At 34.2% G+C, this 22,637-nt stretch overlaps 1 protein-coding gene across 1 annotated transcript; it reads left to right on the forward strand.

Moving 5' to 3' along the window:
• The first annotated feature begins 2,291 nt into the window (after positions 1-2,291).
• On the forward strand, positions 2,292-22,235 carry LOC134266036 (guanine exchange factor for Rac 30-like). Its single transcript, XM_062748266.1, has 10 exons — positions 2,292-2,361; positions 13,639-13,713; positions 14,199-14,249; positions 15,071-15,145; positions 15,505-15,585; positions 19,761-19,802; positions 20,166-20,369; positions 20,541-20,714; positions 21,378-21,424; positions 22,125-22,235. The coding sequence occupies exons 1-10, from the start codon at positions 2,355-2,357 to the stop codon at positions 22,233-22,235; spliced, it is 867 nt and encodes a 288-aa protein (XP_062604250.1). The 5' UTR covers positions 2,292-2,354.
• Positions 22,236-22,637: the final 402 nt, after the last annotated feature.

Here is a 22,637-nt window from a genome sequence, read left to right on the forward strand (position 1 = left end):
TGCAAAATCTCTGGCCGTTAAAGGGTTAAGAGAGCATCTAAGATAAGCTTAGGATTCATTGATAGAACATTTTATCTGGTGCAGAATGAATTTACAACAATTACATAGTTCTAATAATTCTGTATTCCTCATCTCTTTGCCCATTTCCATTTGACTGGCATATCGCAAAATCGTCGTTTACATCCCCCACATCAATCATTTTATTAACGTTTTTGTTTATCTTTTAAATTAATCTTACACACAAATACAGTTCAGTAATTAATATTTGAATAACTATTAATATCTATTATGTATTTTATGTTTTTATCCTTTCACAGAATATTGTACTTCCTGATATAATTTTCTTGTATATTTACCTATTCTATAAATGTTCTGTCTTTAAGTAACACATTCCCCAAACCACGAACTCTCCAAGAGTGAACGTAAGTAGCATTGCTCTGGGTTTTTTTTATTCGCTATTTATATTAAAAATGTTATTTATATTATCACAAGCTCAATTGCCTCCTGTTCTAACAAATACCTAAATTTAGGCAAAGATCATTCACAGAAATATTTGAGTTTGGTATGTAGTATCGGAAGATACTAAAGAGTATACAAAGAACAAACATATTTAGTAATGGAGGAAAAAAAAATCCAACTATTAAAATAGTCATAAAACTTATACATATATAATGAAATTAATTCTCAAAGTGCACTTTAAGAGTTCGATAAAAACTATTTGAAACGTATTAAAGATTTTGCTGATGGATATTGTTTTTCTTTCAATTCTTTTCAGAATACGAGGCTTACAGGAATGGCGAATGTTTAAGTGAACATACGGGTATGCTTTGTTTGTTTTTGGCTTTACATTATTTACAATTTGTTTTTTTTTTTTTTGTAAATAATGTTATGACGATAATGATAATATTCATGCTTTATTACCCGATTATTAATTCATCATGTGTCCAATAACTTGAGTTTAAAAATGTCATAACTCAATACCACCCAAAATGCTTCAAAGACGAATTCAGTAGTAAATTACTAGTATATTCATCAAAAATTTATATTCGATTGAACTTTCATAATTAAAATATTAAAATAAAGTTTTTAGAATAAATAAAGTTTACTTAAGGGAGAGGACATGGTTTTATTGTGTGACAACTACAATAGAAAAATTCTTTGATTTCATACCATATGTAACTTACTTTGACTTCAGTGTACAAGCCAAGTTTAGGGAAAAATCTACTGTCCATGTATTTTAAAGTTATCATTTTCAAAATACAGATACATTGACAGAATTAAATTGGAAAGTGCCAATTTTATGCACTTTAAAGCAAATTGTAAAATTACTACAATTCTGCCCAGTTTATAATATATGATGAGTAATGCTATATTGTACATTATAGGTACGAGACACAAAATTCTACCTTTTCAATCCTATTATATTTCATTATTAAAAGAGTTTTATTGTCTATAATATTTTGTAAGTAAAGAAAACGCTGGTCATTTTGTGAAATTAATTGTAAAATTGACATTTAACGTACAATGTGAAATAGATTGTTATCCATTCTTATCAGTCAGAATTTATCTGAGTAAACGTCATTCTTGAGAACTTCAGTTAATCATAACGTCAAAAGCACTTTTTCACGACGTCAATCTACCTATCAATTGAGAAATATCAGTTAAATAAAATTGTAGTTAATTTTTTCAAACTGTAATTTCCTAGTTTTGTTCATTTTTTAATTATATGAAAAGAATGCTTTAAAACTAAATATACTACATTGTATGATGCTCGAAGTATTATGCAATGGAAACCCCAGTCGGCCCCCTTAAATTAAGATAGTCTTCGTTTTTGCGGAGTATTGACAAACTAAAAATTGACACCTTAAAAATAAACTTATCTCGCCGCTTTTCAATGTATTTTTGTCTGGAGATGCAAAAATAAAGTTTGTCTCCTACATTTAAACATGTTATTATAAGCTGTAACTATTATATTCATTTCCCACAATTCAAAAAGAAATAACATTTGGAACGAACAATTAAAAAAAATAATTCGAGATCCTCAACTCAACACTTTCTGAGGTATCAAATAACAGTGGAAATGACAAACAGAAAATGAGTGGATTGCAAAGCAACCTCTAATGAAATAAGTTCCAACAGAACACAAAATTATACATCTTAATGTCGATGATTGTTTTTTTAAATGCTTATTTATATTTATATTTCGAACATAAGAAAATGCTTTAATTCAACTCGTCGGAGAGGGAGTTATCATTTTAAGATAATGTATTGTTTCGCTTTCTCCAGTTTGGAAATTTCTTTATTTTGGACTTGGATATCCACATCACTTAAGCAGGGATACAGCTATAAAACAGATGGCAGGTATGAATGTTTGCTATAGTTATGAAATTTAAATACAGTAGATATTTCATAAATCATTGTCTTGTTAGTAGAGTATATGCCAGGGCATCAACGATAGTTGGAAACGAGGGGTATTTTGCTTAAAGCCTTTTTCCCATTTTTATGGAGTTTATACAAAATATTTTTAACAATGGATTTTAACCAATGAATTCTTAATTTTATTAAATTTTATTTATGATGTAAAATAGTTCCTTTAAAACAGAAAATTTTACTATGATGCATGTGTACAAAGTATAATTGTGCAATTAACCCCAGCCGGTCCCCTCATGTGTCATATTTGTCATATATGTCTCTTTCCACTTAAAAACATAAATGGATTCGATTCTACAAATGTTTAAGAACAACTTATAAAACTTAAAATAAAGTAAATATAGGTATTCATAGTCTACATCTAGCTCCTCCCTAAAATATTACATGTATTTATACTTGAAAAGCAGGCCTAGAGGGATGTATAGTGATGGGCAGTCTGTCTGTTATACTTTTAGGCATCGATCTCTTATCCGCAAATACTTTTATACCACTGAATAAAATTTAATGAGACTGTCACAGCCTTACAATAGTACAATTGCGCACTTTTGATTTCTTTTTCTGATTCGACACATATTTTGCTTTTTTTTTCCATAGAGGACATTGAGACTGCCATTTTTTAAAATAATATTGAGGGTTGCTCATCTCTAATCGCAACTATTCCTATATCAATGAATAAAGTTTCATTATACTTTCATAGATTCTTTATTACATAGTGCTTTTGTGCACCTTCTGTTCTGCCTTTTGATCTGACACTTATTTCGAGTCTTCCGTAGTAAAAATGGACTTTGCCATTATAATTATATGGGAGGCGGAGGTATCATTTTTTGAACTCTGTTACTCACATTACGTACCTCAAGTTTTCTGATCAAAATTTGTCTGTTGTAGTCGTCATTGTCGGAAACTTTTCACATTTCATTTTCTACTGAAAATCCATTGGGTTAATTTCAACCAAAGTTTCAACAAAGTATCCTTGGGTAAAGGGAATTCAAGATTGTCAAAGGAGGATGTTGATAACAAATAAGATTCAATATCAAAGTCCCTAAAACAATACAAATTAGGAGCAGAGCAAACACGGATCCCCGAAACATCAGAGGTGGGATCAGGTGCCATGGAGGAATGAGCATCCCCTGCTGACCGGTCACATCCGCCGTGTGCTCCTTGTCATGATCTGGAAATAACGGAAAAACCCGTCGTCAATTCAGTGTATAAGCAATGGACTAACAATTTTATGAAAAACGTCAGTCATCATTTGACTCAATGATGAATTGTATTCGCTGACAAACAATGTCATGGTATCGACCATAGAACTTACGAAATGATGACTTTAAACGAGACTGTTGATATTCTTGTATCACCAACTTGCTTGTCAATAATTTACCTGTCTAAGAAATTGTTCATACATAGAGCATGCTCTTGCGTAACTAATCATCTGGGTCAATCCAAATGAAGCACCACGCCTTCTTCCAAGGAAAGATTCTAGTAATTATGATTTTGGGGAAAATGTGGCATTATTTAAAAAATCTACATGTTTAAGTGGAATCATTATGGGGTAGTGTTCAAACCATGCCCTTTAAGGGTAGAGTGGGCCACAAAAGAACAGCAAAGCCGTGTTTGGTCACATGTACAAGGAAGGATCCTAGGGTAGTGTAGATTCAAATTTGTTCAAATCAAGACTCCCGGGGAAAGGGTGGGCCCACAAAGGGGGGGGGGGGTCAAAGTTATTGAAATGCATAGGAATGTCACGGAGGTGACCGAGCAATTATAACTTTTTAATTCCACTGAGTATATATCCAATTATAATTAAGATATCCTTGGTTGATAAATCCTTGTAATGCTAAATCCAATAAAAAGTCAGTAAACAGTGTACTAATTTATTTACATATATACAATGAGGAGGCACAATACAAACGAAAGATGTTACATTTATGCTAGCATATGTACTGTCTAAATCCTAGCAAAGCACTCTCCCCTTCTAAAAATGTCACACTTATTATATACTAATCTTAGCTCCAATAGATGATTATCTAAAACATTAGCTCCATCCTATTAATTAACTAACTCCAACTCTACATAAATCTTTATCAAATCCTTATCAAACTGTCAAAACCTAGCTTGACTTTAACTCAATACACGGCTCCCGATTCTACGAACAATAGCTCCCATTGCTCCACTCATTAAAGACTCATTATTCTTGACCACACTAGACACTGCTCTACTTTTAATTACCCTAACACAGCTTGACTAGTCTGGGCAATGCATCCAAATGCCTGTAACTCTGGACATTTAATAATAAATCACTTCATTACTTTTGAGCCTAAAATTACTACTCATCATTCCTTCCCCTCTTTTTAAGTAACTGTCCTCAGTTTACAACTACTATTACATTAACACTACAACTACAACATGTCCTGTAAATACATTATGGAAACGTTTATCAAAAAGAACTAACCTACTAAAACAAATCTATACACCTTAAAATCCATTGTAAAATCTAAATTTCATTGATTAGTTTAAATCATTATCTTCCCATGAGCATCTCTTCATCACCTACTTAAGTAACAAACCCTAATATATATCAATAGATGAACCACTAAACATATATCAACACAGTGTAACATCAGTTATACAATTTAAAAAATATTTAACTGTTCATAAGAATGCATTGAGCTGTCCATAGTATCACAGATTATAAGTTGAACTGTTCATAAAAAATATTAATCCAAAGCGAATAATTTATCAATTCCAAAATAAGTCATTTAGTCCAAAGGCACATCAACACGAAGTACGAGAGAATTCACAAAATTTCAGCGGACACGAAACGATTTCTCAAATTGTTCAAATGTTCTGGCACTTCATTGATGATATTCGTCGGAATTTCAGAAAAGTCAATTTCTTCTGGTATTAATCCTTTACTATAACTTATTCCAGTCTCTCTTTCGATAGATTGATGTCCATCTGCATAGGTATGTTGGTATCGTTTTAATGTTAAGTTTATACACATCAATTCCACTGTCTTGGTGGGGTTGAAGTCGTCATCTGGTCCTTCTGCTTCTTCTTCCCGCTCAAGGTCATCTGAACTTTCAGGGTCTTCAAGGTCAGACACATCTTCTTCCTCATAGTTAGGATTCACTTCATGGTTCTGAGGCTCGTCTTCCTCTGGATTTATAAGAGTTTCCATTGTTTCCTCCAATGATGTTAATGATTAGTTGCTCACAGGAGAATAATAATTTGTAAAGAATTCTCCAAAATTCTCTTCTTCTTCATCTGAAATGTCGGAGTACATGTCGTTCTTGATGGTCACAAACACTGGCTCAGGCTCATCATAATAAGTGTGGTACTTCTTCATGTGCTGTGTTAAAGCATATTTTCTTCCGAAAACTTTACCGCACGTCGTCACAGGGCACTGATGATCGTAATGTCCATTTGAATAACACTCTCTGTTATGTCTGTATAAATTCCGTCTGTGTTTAAATTCTCTGTTACAAAGTGAACAATAGTTCTTAGAATAATCCATAATAATACATGTAATAAGTTGAATGTTCTACAAGGAAGTAAATTTCAGTTTAAGTTGTTGTCTTTCCAATGTCCAATATATAGACCTGGGCTGACAAATGCCAAATTCCAAAATGTATGTGTTTTGGGAGCACTGCACAATGAAACTTGGAGCCATCCATATGGTTTTGGAGCACTGTCCATCTTAATGTACATTACACAAGTCACGGTTCCTTTCAAATTTATCTGAATCACCATTATCTTCATCTTCTGAACTAACATATTCACAATTTCACATGAAAATCACAATCCTAGTAATCCGCACACTTATTCACTGTGTCACCAATTTATTTTTTTCTTTGTCTAAACGCAGCACCTCGACCTTTATAATTTCTTTCAAATTCCTCAATTAAATTTCCTGGAACTAGTGAAGAATCAACCCATGTACTTTCTTTTTCATCATTTTTATATTTCACAAAAAATTTAGCTTCTGCTCTCCCTTTATCATTCCTGGACCATAACTTATCACAAACTTCTACTATTTCAGGTTCTAACACTGTTCTTTGTGCATTTTCTAATTCTGAATTATTTTCATCACTTGGATAATTCTCTTGATTCTCATCTCCACATTCGCTTTCGTTGTCAGAATGTTCTTCATTAAATCGCAGATTAGGTGGTAAATCTTCAGGATCAACAAATGCCTTCATTCTGTTTGCATGCACAATCTGCTGTCTTCTTTTGTTATCACAACTTTCAACTTTAAAATTCACAGGTGAGGTTTTTTCTATTATGCGATGTGGTCCATTCCAAGGATGAATTAATTTGTGAGTAAGACCTTGTTTGGTCACAGGCAAGTAAATCCATACTCTTTCTCCAATACTAAATTCTGGTTCTTTCGCATTCTTGTCCTGATGTTGTTTTTGCTTTTGTTGGGCAAGTTCTATATTACTTTTCACTAAAGTGAAGGCCTCGTTTAATCGATTCAATATAACATTTTTGTATTCGTCCACATCAGTATATCTACGAGTTGGTTCAGATAATGCCACATCAACTGGTAATCGCGCATCCCTTCCATAAACTAAATAAAATGGTGTTTCCTGAATAGTTTCCTGTATACTTGTCCTATAGGCAAATAAAACATATGGAATAAAAACATCCCAGTCTCGCTGATGATCATTCACAAACATTGACAGCATAGTTGTTAAAGTGTCATTGAATTTCTCTACCAATCCATCGCACTGAGGATGGTAAGCAGTTGTAAATATCTTCTTTGTATTCACTAAATCACATACTTCCTTCATCAAACTCGAAGTGAAGTTTCGTCCTCTGTCAGAAAGTAATGTACGAGGAGCTGAATGTCGACAAATAATTTCTTCAACGAACAGTTTTGCTGTGGTTTTCGCATCGGCATTTGATACTGGAAATGCTTCTACCCATCTTGTCAAGTAATCTGAAAACACTACTATATAACGATTGCCTTTCAAACTTGGTGGTAATGGTCCTAAAACATCAACCGCAACTCTGTCAAATGGTCCATCAACAGGTATGGGTAACATTGGAGCTCGTTTTCTCCCTTTAGGTGTTTTTCTACTTGCACAGTTTAGGCATGATTTGCACCAGAAATCTATGTCTTTATACATTCCTTCCCAAAAGAATCTCGATCGAATTTTATAATAAGTTTTATGGAATGCCAGGTGTCCTGCTGTATGGTCATTGTGACACCACGTTAAAACTTCATCAATCAGTGTCCTTGGAATAACTAATCTCCTTCTAACTTCTTTACGCTTTCCTTTAACATCTGGTGCCCAAATATGATAAAGCACATCATCCACTAGCTCATAAAATGAAACAGAAGCCATAACTCGTCTAGCTCTCTCCTCGTCTGTTGAAAGTTTATTATCTTTCAGGTAGTCAATAATATCTCGTAAATTTGGATCCTTCATTTGCATTTCACTTATACTCTTTAATTGAAGTTTTTCTGGTAGCTCTTCTAAGGACATTATTCTGGGTTCTCCACTCCCACATCTCGACAATCCATCAGCATTTCCATGTTTCTTACCAGGTTTATATTGAATTTCAAAATCATACTCCTGGATAGCTAAAGCCCATCTTGCTAATCTTCCACTTGGATTCTTTATCCCCATAAGCCAACGCAATGGATTATGATCTGTAATGACAGTGAATTTATGTCCAAAAAAATACTGCCTAAATATTCCAATTCCCCACACAACAGCTAAAGCTTCCTTTTCAATGGTAGGGTAGTTTAATTCACTTTTCTTCAAACTTCTACTGGCATATGCAATAGGACGCTCTCCAACATCAGTTTCTTGTGAAAGAACTACTCCCAAACCTTGATCACTGGCATCAGTACTGAGTTTGAATGGTTTTTCAAAATCAGGAAAACACAACATTGGAGCAATAGTCATCAACTCTTTCAATTTTTGAAAAGCTTCTTCACACTTCTGATCCCAGGAAAACAATGTCTCCTTGTGTAAAAGTTTATTTAACGGACCTGCAATCTTCGCAAAGTTAGGAATAAATTTGCGGTAATATGAAGCCAGTCCCAGGAATGCTCTTAAAAATCTTATGGAAGTTGGTGTTGGAAAGTTACGCACAGCTTCTACCTTCTTAGGATCTGCTTTCACTCCTTCTGATGATATAATATGTCCGAGAAATTCCACTTCACTTTTGAAAAACGAACACTTTCTTCTCTTCAATCTTAAATTTGCTCCCTTTAATCTCCTGAATACTTCCTCCAATCTTTCAATATGCTCTTCAAATGTATTTGAGAAAACTATGATATCATCAATATATGCCAACGCCATTTTCCACTGTATTCCTGATAAAACCAAATCCATTAACCTCTGAAATGTACTAGGACCATTGCACAATCCAAACGGGAGACAATTAAACTCATATAATCCTTCCGACGTTACAAATGCAGTTTTCTCTTTATCCTCTTCACATACAGGTACATTCCAATAACCTGTTAATACATCCATGACAGAAAAATACTTCGCTTTCTGAAAAACTTCTAACATCTCATCTATTCTAGGCAAGGGATACACATCCTTCCTAGTGACTGCATTCACTCGTCTATAATCTATGCAAAACCTATAACTTCCATCGGACTTCTTCACCAACACTACAGGTGATCCCCATGGACTACTTGAAGGTCTTATAACTTCTTTTTCTAGCATACTCTTAATCTGTTTCCTTACTTCTTCTTTCTGTGCAAATGGTATTGGATAAGGTCGCTGTTTTATAGGGTGAGCATCTCCCGTGTCAATTTGATGATTGACTAAACTTGTTTCTCCTAAATCATGATCATCCTTTGCGAAAACATCAAGATATTCGCTAAATAATTTTCTGACTTCCTTTTTCTGTTCTTCGGACATTTTTTCTACATCTATATTTAGATCCTTCAAAATGTCTCTTCTCTCCTTTTCTTTCTCTTGTATTTCATTGACTGCATCATTGTCGTGAATTTCACACACTTCACAGAAACTTCCAATATTCACTTTTTCATGTAGAATCACAGGTTGACTTGATGAATTTACAACTGTAACTGCCATCAATTCACACGCTCTGCTTAATACTCTTGCTGGCATAACACTATACTTCTCCATAAAATCGCTCTTAGGCTCCACAATTCCAATTTTTCCATAAAATTCTGGACTGACTCTTGCATTACACACTACTTGGGATCTTTCAGGAATTTCAATTGTTTCAGCCAAATGAACAGAACATCTAACATTACGATTTTCCCTCAAAAACTTGACATAATTTCCATTCCAATATACTGAGCCATCCTCCATGTCAAGAACTGCACCAACACTTTTCAAAATATCTGTTCCAATAATCACATCATAACAAAGGTTTCTTGCAACGTAGACATTATGTTTGAAAAATTCACAGTTAACTTCAATTTCACACTCAACAATGCCTATCACATCAATAGCTTGACCAGTTGCTGATACTATACGTCTGTCTGTCGAAGTCAATTTATTTCTCATTTCTGGGCCAATAAATCTGTCACTGATCAAAGAAACAACGGCTCCTGTATCCAGCATTAGAACAGCATCAATTCCAAAATTTCCCCTTTTATTTGTATTCCCTGGTAATCACCTTTAACTAAAGAAGGTACTTTCACAATATTTTCACATTTTCTTTTTTCACATTTTGTTTCATCACTGTTTTTACATAAAATCCTTTTGTCAGAGGCATTTTCTTTTTCACTGATGACCGCCTTACCCTCTCCTAAGGAGGTCTGTTTTAGTTTAAACCTGTACGCTGCGGAATCCTTACAAATTTTCTTGGGGTGCTTGTTGAAAATCGATATTCTCTGGCAAGGTGATTATTTCGTCCACAATTATAACAACGTCTTATCTGACGATTTCTTGACTCATAACTGCCTTGAGGTGGAACATGGCGAGTAGGTCCCACACGTTTCATTGATGCAAAATTAAGACCATCTAACTTTCCTGCAATATTATCCAACTTCCCTGTCATCTTCTCAAAAGAATCCATAATAACTTTCATTTCGTTTGCAACTACGTTGACTTTAGCAGGTTCTGGTTGGCTACTCATTATTAGTTGCTCGTTACATTCTTCTCTTTTTGCAATTCTAAAAGCCTGTTCAAAACTTTGAGGATCTGCCATCATGACATAACGACGTAGCTCAGGACGTACACCTTGCAAGAAATGCTCCATGACAAGCCTGTCATGTTCATCTAGAGAAACTCCTCCATGTGCACGTCTAGCCAACTTCAAAATAGCACTTCCATAATCTTCAACATTTTCTCGAGCTAGCTGTTTTCTTTGAAATAATTCTGTGTAATACATTCTCTGCAACTCTTTTGGACAAAATCTCTCCTTCATGCGATCAAGTAACTTATCAAAATCCTCTTGGACATCTTGATCTAAATCTTCATAAAAATCAGCTGCACGGCCTCTCAAATATGCAGGTAGCATTTCAATTTTCCTCTCAGTTCTCCATTTGTTAGCACGACTTATCCTTTCAAATGTTTTGATCCAACTCTCGAAATCATCTCCTACATCTCCATAGAATTTGGATGGTGTAACATGAGATTTTGACTCTGTTCTATTATCGGTAGCTTCTCGCTGACTGGTGAACATCCTAGGTGACGAAATCGGAGATACACTACTTTGTCTTCCTTTTCTTCCCATTTTTAACAGAATTCACAAATTAATCCAATGAATGTTCACAAATTAATCCAATGAATATTAAATTCTTTCAAGCACAAACACAATAATCCAATTTTGAACAAGAGGCCCATGGGCCACATCGCTCACCTGAGAAGCTTTGACCATTCTGTTCTTTACTAGATTTCCCCCTTGTAATACATATTGTGACCCCACCCTACCCCACTGATCATAATTTAGACAATTTGAAATCTACACTACCCCAGGATGCTTCCACATAAGTTTCAGCTTTTCTGGCCCAGTGGTTCTTTAAAGATTTTTCCTATATATTTCTATATAAAACTTTGATTCCCCATTGTGGCCCCGCCTAATCCCCTGGGGTCATGATTTGAACAATTTAGAATCTACACTACCCAAGAATGCTTTCACATAAGTTTCAGTTTTTCTGGCCCAGTGGTTCTTGAGAAGAAGATTTTTAAAGATTTTTCCTATAAATTTCTATGTAAAACTTTGATTCCCCATTGTGGCCCCGCCCAATCCCCGGGGGTCATGATTTGAACAATTTAGAATCTACACTACCCAAGGATACTTTCACATAAGTTTCAGTTTTTCTGGCCCAGTGGTTATTAAGAAGAAGATTTTCAAAGATTTTTCCTATATATTTCTATGTAAAACTTTGATTCCCCATTGTGGCCCCGCCCAATCCCCGGGGGTCATGATTTGAACAATTTAGAATCTACACTACCCCAGGATGCTTCCACATAAGTTTCAGCTTTTCTGGCCCACTGAGCTGATTCTTGAGAAGAAGATTTTTAAAGATTTTTCCTATATATTTCTATGTAAAACTTTGATTCCCCATTGTGGCCCCACCCAATCCCCAGGGGTCATGATTTGAACAATTTAGAATCTACACTACCCCAGGATGCTTCCACATAAGTTTCAGCTTTTCTGGCCCAGTGGTTCTTGAGAAGAAGATTTTTTAGTGACCCCACCCTATTTTTGTCTTTTCTTGATTATCTCCCCTTGTGAAGGGATTTGGCCCTTCATTTTAACAATTTAAATTCCCCTTAACCCAAGCATGCTTTGTACCAAGTTTGGTCAAAATTGGCCCAGTGGTTCTTGAGAAGAAGTCGAAAATGTGAAAAGTTTACGGACGGACAGACGGACGGACAGACGGACGGACGGACGACGGACACAATGTGATCAGAAAAGCTCACTTGAGCCTTCGGCTCAGGTGAGCTAAAAAGACACAGGTTCTAATAGACTTCCAGTTCAAGTGAATGCTGGAATCCCACTTCTGACACCAAAAATATGTCACGGAGGTGACCGAGCAATTATAACTTTTTAATTCCACTGAGTATATATCCAATTATAATTAAGATATCCTTGGTTGATAAATCCTTGTAATGCTAAATCCAATAAAAAGTCAGTAAACAGTGTACTAATTTATTTACATATATACAATGAGGAGGCACAATACAAACGAAAGATGTTACATTTATGCTAGCATATGTACTGTCTAAATCCTAGCAAAGCACTCTCCCCTTCTAAAAATGTCACACTTATTATATACTAATCTTAGCTCCAATAGATGATTATCTAAAACATTAGCTCCATCCTATTAATTAACTAACTCCAACTCTACATATATCTTTATCAAATCCTTATCAAACTGTCATAACCTAGCTTGACCTTAACTCAATACACGGCTCCCGATTCTACGAACAATAGCTCCCATTGCTCCACTCATTAAAGACTTTTTATTCTTGACCACACTAGACATTACTCTGCTCTTAATTACTTCAACATAGCTGGAATAGTCTGGACAGTGCATCCAAATGCCTGTAACTCTGGACATTTAATCATAAATCACTTCATTACTTTTGAGCCTAAAATTACTACTCATCAGGAAAAATCTTTAAAAATCTTATTCTCTAGAACAACAAAGCTGTGATTGGTCATACGTGTATTAACAAGGAGGCATTCTCGGAATGTGTATACATTCAAGTTTATTTAAATCAGGACTAGTGAGGATAGGGTGAGGCCACAACAGGTGATCAAAGTTTTACATCGAGGAAAAACACTTTAGAAATCTTCTTCTTAAGAACAACAAAGACATGATTCGACATTTTTATATGGAAGCATCCTCAGGTAGTATAGATTCAAGTTTTTCATAATACATAGGAAAAATCTTTTCAAGAACAAAAGTATGATGATAATCATATTAAAGCATCCTTAGATATTGTTCACATCATGAACCTTCAGGTTAATAGAGGGATCATAAGAGGGGCCATATATATAGTTATACAAGGAAATATAAAGGATATATCAATAGAAATTTCCATCTTAAGAGTAGCAAAGCCATTATAAGTGTCATATTAATTCGTAAACATCCTTAGGGAGTATAGATTCAAATGTCCTCAAATCAAACCCCCGGGCTTCTTTTATATTGACACTTTTCAATACTGTACTGATTTCTGCTTTTCCTATCCAAAATGCTCAGGTGAGAGATGTGGCCCCTGGGGTTCTTGTTACATTTTCTTCTTACAGCTCTTTTTCCAAATGGTACGGATGAGAAGTGCTCTTGTACTAAAGCATTTAATTTACATTATGAGGGTTTTACAGGTAAGATTATGTATATGTACGTTAATAAGGCAAAGTCTATAATAATACAGCCCTAAAATTAGCTCTAGAATGGTAATGTCAAAAAGCAAAATCAGACTGTATTGTAACAATAAAGGCAAATTACCGAGGCGATTTTTAACAAAAATAGTTTGCCTCTCTAGACTGACTTTAAATGACTCAACTCAATAGTTTTTTCAACCTCCAGAAAACAATTATTTTTTCTATTTATTTCTGAGTTTTCTCATAGCCTTAATAAATATTTTAACATCATGTTAGTTTTTTTAATTTTTAAAAAAGTGTTTCCTCCATCCTACCGACCCAATGAACCACTTATTTTTATCATGAGTCAGAAGGTAACAAGCAATAATTTATAACGGAAAATAAACAAAACACAGACTAAAACTAAACAGATAGAGATCAATGCTCGTCAGTTTAAACTAATATTCATCATTTCACTACTTATATTTTAATTTCTTTGATTTCAGATTACACAACTATGGACTGTGTGAGATATCAACATAGCTCTCCATATAGAGGTACATGTATTACAACATCTCTATTACCTGAATTTGAAAATGGAAACAATCACTATTTCAAAAGTCGACCGCGTGGTGCAGTGGTTAGAGTGTCTACTCTAGAGTCGCGAGGTAAAGAGGTGAAGAGTTTATCCTTACATCGCGGGTTCGAATCCCATTGCGGGACATGGAGACTGTTCCTTCGGATGAGACCGTATTAACCGAGGTCCCGTTTCGCAGTAGGTGCTGACACGAAAAAGATCCCTCGCTGCCCTAAGTGCCGTGCATAGGACATAATTTGGAACTCTCCACCGGCATGTGGTGGCATCTCCACATGAGTGAAAAATTCTCGAGAGGGACGTTAAAGAATATGCATTCAATCAATAAATCACTATTTCAAGACTTTAAAATTTGTATTTTTTTTAATACTAGTATACAAAATTTTGAAAAAAAAATATCATTTACATCGGTCTACTTACATAATACGAACACTATTACTCTAAAATTCACAAATCAGCCTTCATCGATACTCTGATAAGAGAGATTACTCCTAATGATTTAAATGTCTATTATTTCTGAATAGATTTGCCAAGTTGAAGTCTTTTTGTCCAATTTTGTCCCGCAAGCTTTGCTATAATTGTTCGTATTTCTCTTGTAAAAGACATTTCTTTTGGAAAATCATTAAGATTCAAGCAACATTTTATACGGGTAAGCACAGGGTTTATGAACCTTAAACTGATTGTTAACAATTACTTCATAATCGAGATAAGCTTATTCCTTGTTTGTTGTGTATGAGTAGTATGAATATTTGCATTGTGTTGACTGATATGGGGTATTTTTAGGTGCTTTGGCACACCTACTGGACTACCAACAGGCTGTTAGACCGACTGCTCAGATCTGCCACTCTCATACAAGCGGTAAATTTAAATTTCAATGGAATTAATGAAATTTTTCATGGGTGTATTGTTTTTGAAATTTATTGATTTAAATTTTTGAAGCTCTGTTATACAAAGCTTATATTAATCAGAGGCTTTCAAATTTGAAAATAATCTAAGTGTTTTGCTTCTCTGTATGTTTCCAAACTTTTTGTGTTAATGTTCATGTCGTTTTTCTTTATTCTTTATAACTTAATACTAGTACATCAGTATAGAATATAAAGTTTCACGTATCTTTGAAGATCTACCTATCATATATAAATTGCAACTTTTTATGCATTGCATACAATATCGATCATATATACGAAATCTGACCAATTCTTCTAACTTATTTATTTCAGTATGGCGGGAACTGAATAATATTTTACAACACAACGATCGGGGCGTACGTTGTTTGGAAAACTTGATCAGCCATTTGTATGGTAAAATTCTAATGATCCATTGCATAATTATTAGTTCTGATGTTAGAAGTGACACTTTGATATTTGAAACTATTTTTATGGGTAAACTTTCATACTGATATTGAACAGCACTAATTGTATAGTACATGCTTTGAATGAAAAGTGCAGAAAGGCATTGGCTTTGTTTTCAAAATGCTGAATTAGAAGGGCTTACTAGTACTTGATGGGATCGCTGGACTACTTTTCAAAGCAATCACTAGAGCCTTCACATACCACATTCTTTAATTTTGAGCAGGAATTCCACAGGATGTTTCTACATTGTACCTCCCTACCTACCTATCTAGTCCTTGTTGCACCCAATGGCAAATAGTGCAAGGGCTAGGGATTCCCTTTCCTCTCTTTTCTTGGAAGTCCTCTCAACTTTTCCCCAGATATGATTCATTTTCGTCATTTCTTTTTTACTTTTCGCCCCCATGTTGTTTTTGGTTGACTTTTTTTCCTGCTCTACTTAATCTTGCTATTATATCACTCTCAGCACCGTTACCTGATGTCACCACACTTCCTAGATATGTGAAATATGATGTGTTCTTATAAATGTTCTAATAGTTGTATGTTCGTTGGCCTTTTTGTATATAAGAACTTAAATTAAATTTTCTTTTTGTTGATGTTTAAACTGATTTTGCTGGCATTTATTTGTAAATTGGGCGTTTTTCGTTGCATAAGTGTTTCCAGATGAGAGAGTAAAGCCAGGTCATCTGCATAATCGAAATCTGCTAGATTACTGAAAAGTCTTCACCTGTAGTATCTTCCCTATGCTATCTTCACCGTGCGTTAATTTATTACCCAGTCTACTGCTGTGATAAATAGTATGACTAGCATCAACCATCCTTGTCTTACTCCTGATTTCAAAAGAAGGCTTGTATTTGAAAAGCTACAAATAGAACATTTAAAATCTGAATAAAATGCCTTCATTAGGTCAAATAATTCAGATGGCATACCAAAGTGCCTTAGGATCTTCCATAAACTGTCTATTTGAATAATGTCAGAAACTTTCTAAAAGTCATTGAAGTTTATGATGAGTTGTCTTTGCAATTCTGTGCATTGTTCTATTACGTTTTTTTATTAAAACATTTGATAACAGCAGCTCTTTCTTTTTCTGAAGCCTGCAAGTTCTTTTCTTTACTTGTTGTCCATCGTTGTGTTCTAAATTCTTTTCATAATTATCTAGTTCTTGCTTGGTATAGAGAATAAAGTGATATCTCTCCAGTTGTTACAAATTGTCTGGACGGTTTCTACTTCTACATTATTATCAAATTAGGTGGTTTGGGTTGCTTTTTATTTGCAATCGATTGTACTGTTAAAATCATTTAATTTTTTTTCTCTCCTTTTGGGGGAAAATGTCGAAACATCTGTATTTGTAAACTGCTTATTTGTTTGCTTAGGGCAAATTTGATTTTTTTAGTGATGAAATTAAATAACAAGAAGCCCACGGGCCTTATAGGTCACTTGAGTATCATGTAACAACTTTCCAGTGATTGTATTTGATTCGTGTTTTAATCCAAAAGCCATGAAATTCACAAATTTTGAAGGAGGCACCATTGCTTATCAAAGGGCAGATTTCAAAGCATTAATTTATTTTTAGTCAAAGTACCCCCTGGTACCCCTGACCCAGCGGCCCTGAAATTATCTATTTTGAAAGAGGCCCCTTTCTTCATTATAAGGCCAGCATTTTTTTATGTTTAGGTTTAGTTATGAACATGGGAATAAAAAAGTCCCGATGGAGAAGGAAATCTAAAAAAAATTTTGATAAATCAATTATTAACATTTGTACAATTTTATTTTATGCTATTCTAATAGGCTCCTTACCACTGGACAAATAATGCTTAGTATTGCTCACAAATAGGAAAGTAGAACATTTAATTGCTTATTTCACCATCTGCTAGTTTGGGCCAGTTATATAAATTTAGTGATATTGGTCAAAATATATTTTTAAAAATGAATTCTTTAAAAGTCTTTCAATATATCTTTATTTTTTTTAATATATGTTAGGTGAATGTGTAGACATTGTTCTAAAATTTACTTGATGCCTAAAATTATAATTCCTATCATAAAACAGACGGAGTATTGGGGAGTAGGGTGAACATTTTATCAATTAAGTGTAAAATAATTTTTCTGGCTGATACAAATGATACTACATGCCTGTATATATTTGTATATTCTTGCCTTTTAATAGTTGAATTTTTTTTATATTTCTTCAGGTTATTGTTTATTTCTTCCTCAAATGGACTTAACTTCTCCCATAGTTTTATTCATTACATCTGATGCATAAGCAACCCTTTTCTGAAGAATGATGCTTAGACTGTAAGCTATAACAGAGACCTAAACAATGTCGCTGGCAATATGCAATAGCTACCACGAGCAGTTTAAAACCTGGGGGAGGAAAATAATTTACAGACAGATACTTTTGAAACGAATACATAATTATCTCACCAGCATTTCATTGTGCAGCAAAGTGGTCAGCATTTTATTTGTCCTTTGAACGGGTGAAACGTTTTGAATGGCACTCGTATCGATGAATTTTACACTAAACCAAGCTATCTTCTCAGATCTAGCTTTATTTACCCGCCGTTTCATCTTAAAACCGGAAGTGCGAGTTCGTAAATTTGAAATCTCGATCTCGCCTCAAATTTGACATCGGAAAGAATTCTTTTTATATTTTTTCTGAAAATTCAAAACCTTGAGCGGAGGATTTGTTATACTGAAAATAAAATAAACCCTGGCCTTTAATATGTTATTAGATCATTAGTATATTAACCAGAGGGAAAGGATAAGATGTTTAAAGAATTCAGGCATTTCACTATATGTAATTATTTCAGCCCCACCCTAAAACAAGAACCCCTGACCCTGGGGCCATAAAATTCACAATTTTAGTAGAGACACTCTTGCTCATCATAACTATGTACTTAGTTTATTTAATACCCAGGAGCAGAGAAGAAGATTGTCAAAGAATTCATGTATTTTCACTATATAATCAATAGAGCCCCGCCCTAACACCAGAAACCCTGACCCTGGTACCATAAAATTAACAATTTTGGTAAAAGCACTCTTGCTCATCATAACTATGCACTTAGTTAGTTTATTTAATACCTAGGAGCAGAGAAGAAGATTTTCAAAGAAATCATGTATTTTCACTATATATAATCAATAGAGCCCCGCCCTAACACCAGATCCCCTGACCCTGGGGCAATAAAATTCACAATTTTGGTAGAGGCACTCTTGCTCATCATAACTATGTACTTAGTTGGTTTATTTAATACCCAGGAGCAGAGAAGAAGATTTTCAAAGAAATAATGCATTTTCACTACCTACTTATTTAGCCCCGCCCTAGCACTAGAACCCCTGACCCCAGGGCCATGAATTTCACAATTTTGGTAGAGGACTCATTGCTGATTACAATCATGCAAACAGTTTGACTGCTTGATGTCCAGGAGTAAAGAAGAAGATTTTTAAAGATTGCATTAATTTTAGTGGTTTTGGCCCCACCCCTCAGGCCCCAGGGGGGCAGGGATCATGAAATTCACAATTTTTGTTCCCCTTCACCCATAGATGCCAAATTTGGTTGAAATTGGTTCAGTGGTTGCAGAGAAGAAGCTGAAAATGTTCAAATGTTAACGCACGACGGACGACGCACGACACACGACGACGGACGAAAGCAGATAGCAATAGGTCACCTGAGTTTACTCAGGTGACCTAAAAAGGGCATCATTCAATCTAATTCAAAATGTTGAAACTTCTGCATATATTTGTAATCTCAACTGCTTATTGGTTTGAGAGAGCAAAATTTGATTTGCCTGAGGGATGGATTTTTAAAAAAGGTATCATTCCATCAAATCAGTCAGCAAATTTATTTCATTTGGCTTCTTAGATATCTTGATCAAACAGTTAATGATAAATAATAAATATTTTTAAATACCTTGCACAAATTAAATATTACACTTGTTGATCGACTTGTCAATAAACAATAAATATATAAATGAGATTTCATTTTGTTAATTTTAATTGTTTTAGAATTTAAGAGCTTTTTGTGCTTAAGCAGAAGGCATTATTATTATTTTCAATCCAGACATTTCGCAAAATTTGTTATTGCTTTTGGAATAATCATTCATGTTTTTTTTTTATTTTTCATACTACAACAGTTTCTGTATTCCATCAAGGAGACCCATGTTCTTGCCACGCCGGTAGAGTATTTATTTGAACTTCAGTTAATTTTGGGGAATTTGATATTCGTTTAAGTAAATTATTTTGATATTATAATAAAAACCATGTTTGAAACTTTTTTCAAGGAGAGGGGATAACTATTTCCATTTTTTAAATTACGATAAATACGTTTTTATGTATTGAACACATTTTTGTTAATCATTATATTATTTAATCCATAAAAATGCTATAGTAAAGAATTTCAATGTCATATGAAACTTCTCAGGAGACTTAAAAGCTCCTCGATATAGTTTGTTCTTCAGTGTGGCTTTTTAATTGAATAGCTTTATGGAATGAAAAAAATTCCTTACGATAATAAAGCTCATATATTTCTTTTACTTAAGTTTCTACGACTACAAAGGCTACAACACAACCTTCAACAGCAACTATTACGACGACAACATCCACAACAACAACCACATTACCTTCAACAACAACAACCACCACTCTACCCACAACAACAAACTCACCATCGACAACAACAGCAACCACAAGTAAACCAACTATCACATCAACAGAAACAACAAATAGTCATTCTACGACTACTAGTAAATCTAGTTCTTCAACACCAACAGTCTCCTACCTTAGGCAGGTTCATAAATAGTCCAGATGTAAAATTAGCAATCACACAACGTATGATTTCTTCTATTTTTTAAAAAAATTGATCGTTTAGAATTAAGACAAGTAACTAAATAATAAATTTCTGTTTGTTGGAATAGGTCAATCAACAGAATGTTCTAAAATCCGCACTGTCACAGAACTGGGCAAATTTCAACAACTTTACCCAGAATTCAATACCAACTGTTCTAGACGCATTTCTACGTCCAATTTAATTGTCAGGGATTTGTGTGATTTTGTTCCTATTTCAAAATACTGGAAACCAGGCAAAAAGGGTACATTGTTTTGTTGTTAAACATCTCTGCTCAAAAAGGCCTTGGCTAACGAATTTATTTTTATGCACAATTTCATCATCTTCGTTTTTTAACTTTTAGTGTCTCTGTTTATCAAAACCTATTTGTTCAAACAGATGGGAAAAAATGTCGCTTGCATATTAATATTGTTGCGAAAAAAATCTTGAAAAAGTGATGCCTGATTTTTGTTATCAATTTAACTATAACCTCTTCTTTTTTTGATCAATATAAGTGAAGCCGAAAAAAGTGTGAACATGTGTACATTTTTATATTTTTATTGATTCAACTTAGCAGGTGTATTTTAAACTCTGCCTGTATATTTTCAATCAAAGATGGTTTGAACAACCCGACAAAACTTCACCTTGAAGAAAATTCACAAGCTTTATTATGCTTTCAACATTTTCCAATTTTCAAATTGGCTCCACCTTTGCCATGGAACTAAATAGAGTATGAATAAAAACAATTACATTTTTCTCAGTTATTCTTAGCCCTTATATTCGAATAGATAACATTATTTATAATTTATAAAAACTATTTTTTGTTTTTTGTTACTTTATATTGGCTATTGTAACGCAGGTAGTTGATGCATGCAACACTCTGAAGCCTTATACACCAGTTGAACTTTTAGTTCCCTACTTACCCCTTGATGGCTTGCCGGGGGATTTTTGGGTTGTACCAATACGTCTCTCAGAGTAAGTGCCATTTCAATATCATATATAAGGCAGAGCACACTTAGGGGTCACTTAACCCTACTCTTGTCAGTCCATCTTTCACACCTTATAACTCGAGAAATGTACATGTGAGAGAAATGGATAAGATGTTTTGGTATTGTATTGCACACTATGGGATTTGTAACATACCATAATTACCAACCTGGTGACCTTTTTACTTGTCCTTAATTTGCTTTTCAAAACAGTTCCTAATGCCGATATACAGTGGACCTTCAGATATCCGGACGCCAGATATCCGGATGCTTCAGTATCCGGACGATTTTTCATCGGAACGAAATTTTAAAATTTTATTCTGTCTTGTTGAACTGGTGATTCAGATATCCGGATGCTTCACATATCCGGACAAATTGACTGGGAACCAAACTGGATAAAGGGGCCCCTGCGCTATTTTCGACATTTCAGGGGTTTGGGCTATGATATTTAGCATGTGCACTGATTGTCATAAGACGTTGTTTAAAATATTAGGGCCCCTTTTTTTAATTTGAACTTTAACCTACTTTTCAAAAATACTCTGAATGGTTTATATTACAGTAGATACATGTATCAAAAGTGTTCCAGAATGTGTTTAGTTGTATAATCGTCCAAATATTTTTTTGATGAATCCATGAAATTATTTTCTTCATATAATATTAATTATCATCCTAACATTGTTGTTTTGCAGATTGCAACGCAAGAATGTGGTGGTAAATTTGAAATTCAGGAGTTTGCCCACATGCCACACATTTTGAAACTTTCACACATATTGCCTCAATTTTTAAAAATTACCTATTAGCGAATCATGTACATGGGTCTTATGTCATTGTAATGTTTGTAAACATTTTGCAATAAATGATTTTTTTGTACCTATTTATTGTCTAATTGGTGTTTTAAAAGATGAATGGATACGTATTTAAGCAAATATATATGGTTAATTTTTCATGTTATATGGACATTTCCTATACCAAGAACAAAAGAGCCCTTTAGAAATGCTCTTGGCTGACGGATTTCTTACAAGACTTGTTGAAAATTTCACTGTTTTTAGGGAAGCCTAAATGTGAAAATGTTTATGTTGTCATCCTCACAACATCAGGAGTGTTAAGTCATCACGATTCTGTTGGGCTTCTGACAAATGTCATTTGGTTTATTTGGGCTTGCTTCTCTCATTGAGAAGCACCAATCAAACTGAAATACACCG

This window comes from Saccostrea cucullata, unplaced genomic scaffold (genome assembly GCF_032062105.1).
Source record: "Saccostrea cucullata isolate Sc308-1 unplaced genomic scaffold, CSIRO_AGI_Scuc_v1 ctg10171, whole genome shotgun sequence".
NCBI classification, from domain to species: Eukaryota; Metazoa; Mollusca; class Bivalvia; order Ostreida; family Ostreidae; genus Saccostrea; species Saccostrea cuccullata.

Excerpts from the sequence above, each read along its gene's own strand:
- LOC134266036 (XM_062748266.1), top strand. Across the intron at positions 13,714-14,198 it reads ACATTATGAGGGTTTTACAG|ATTACACAACTATGGACTGT; the intron begins GTAAGATTATGT and ends CTTTGATTTCAG. Across the intron at positions 15,586-19,760 it reads CTTGATCAGCCATTTGTATG|TTTCTGTATTCCATCAAGGA; the intron begins GTAAAATTCTAA and ends ATACTACAACAG.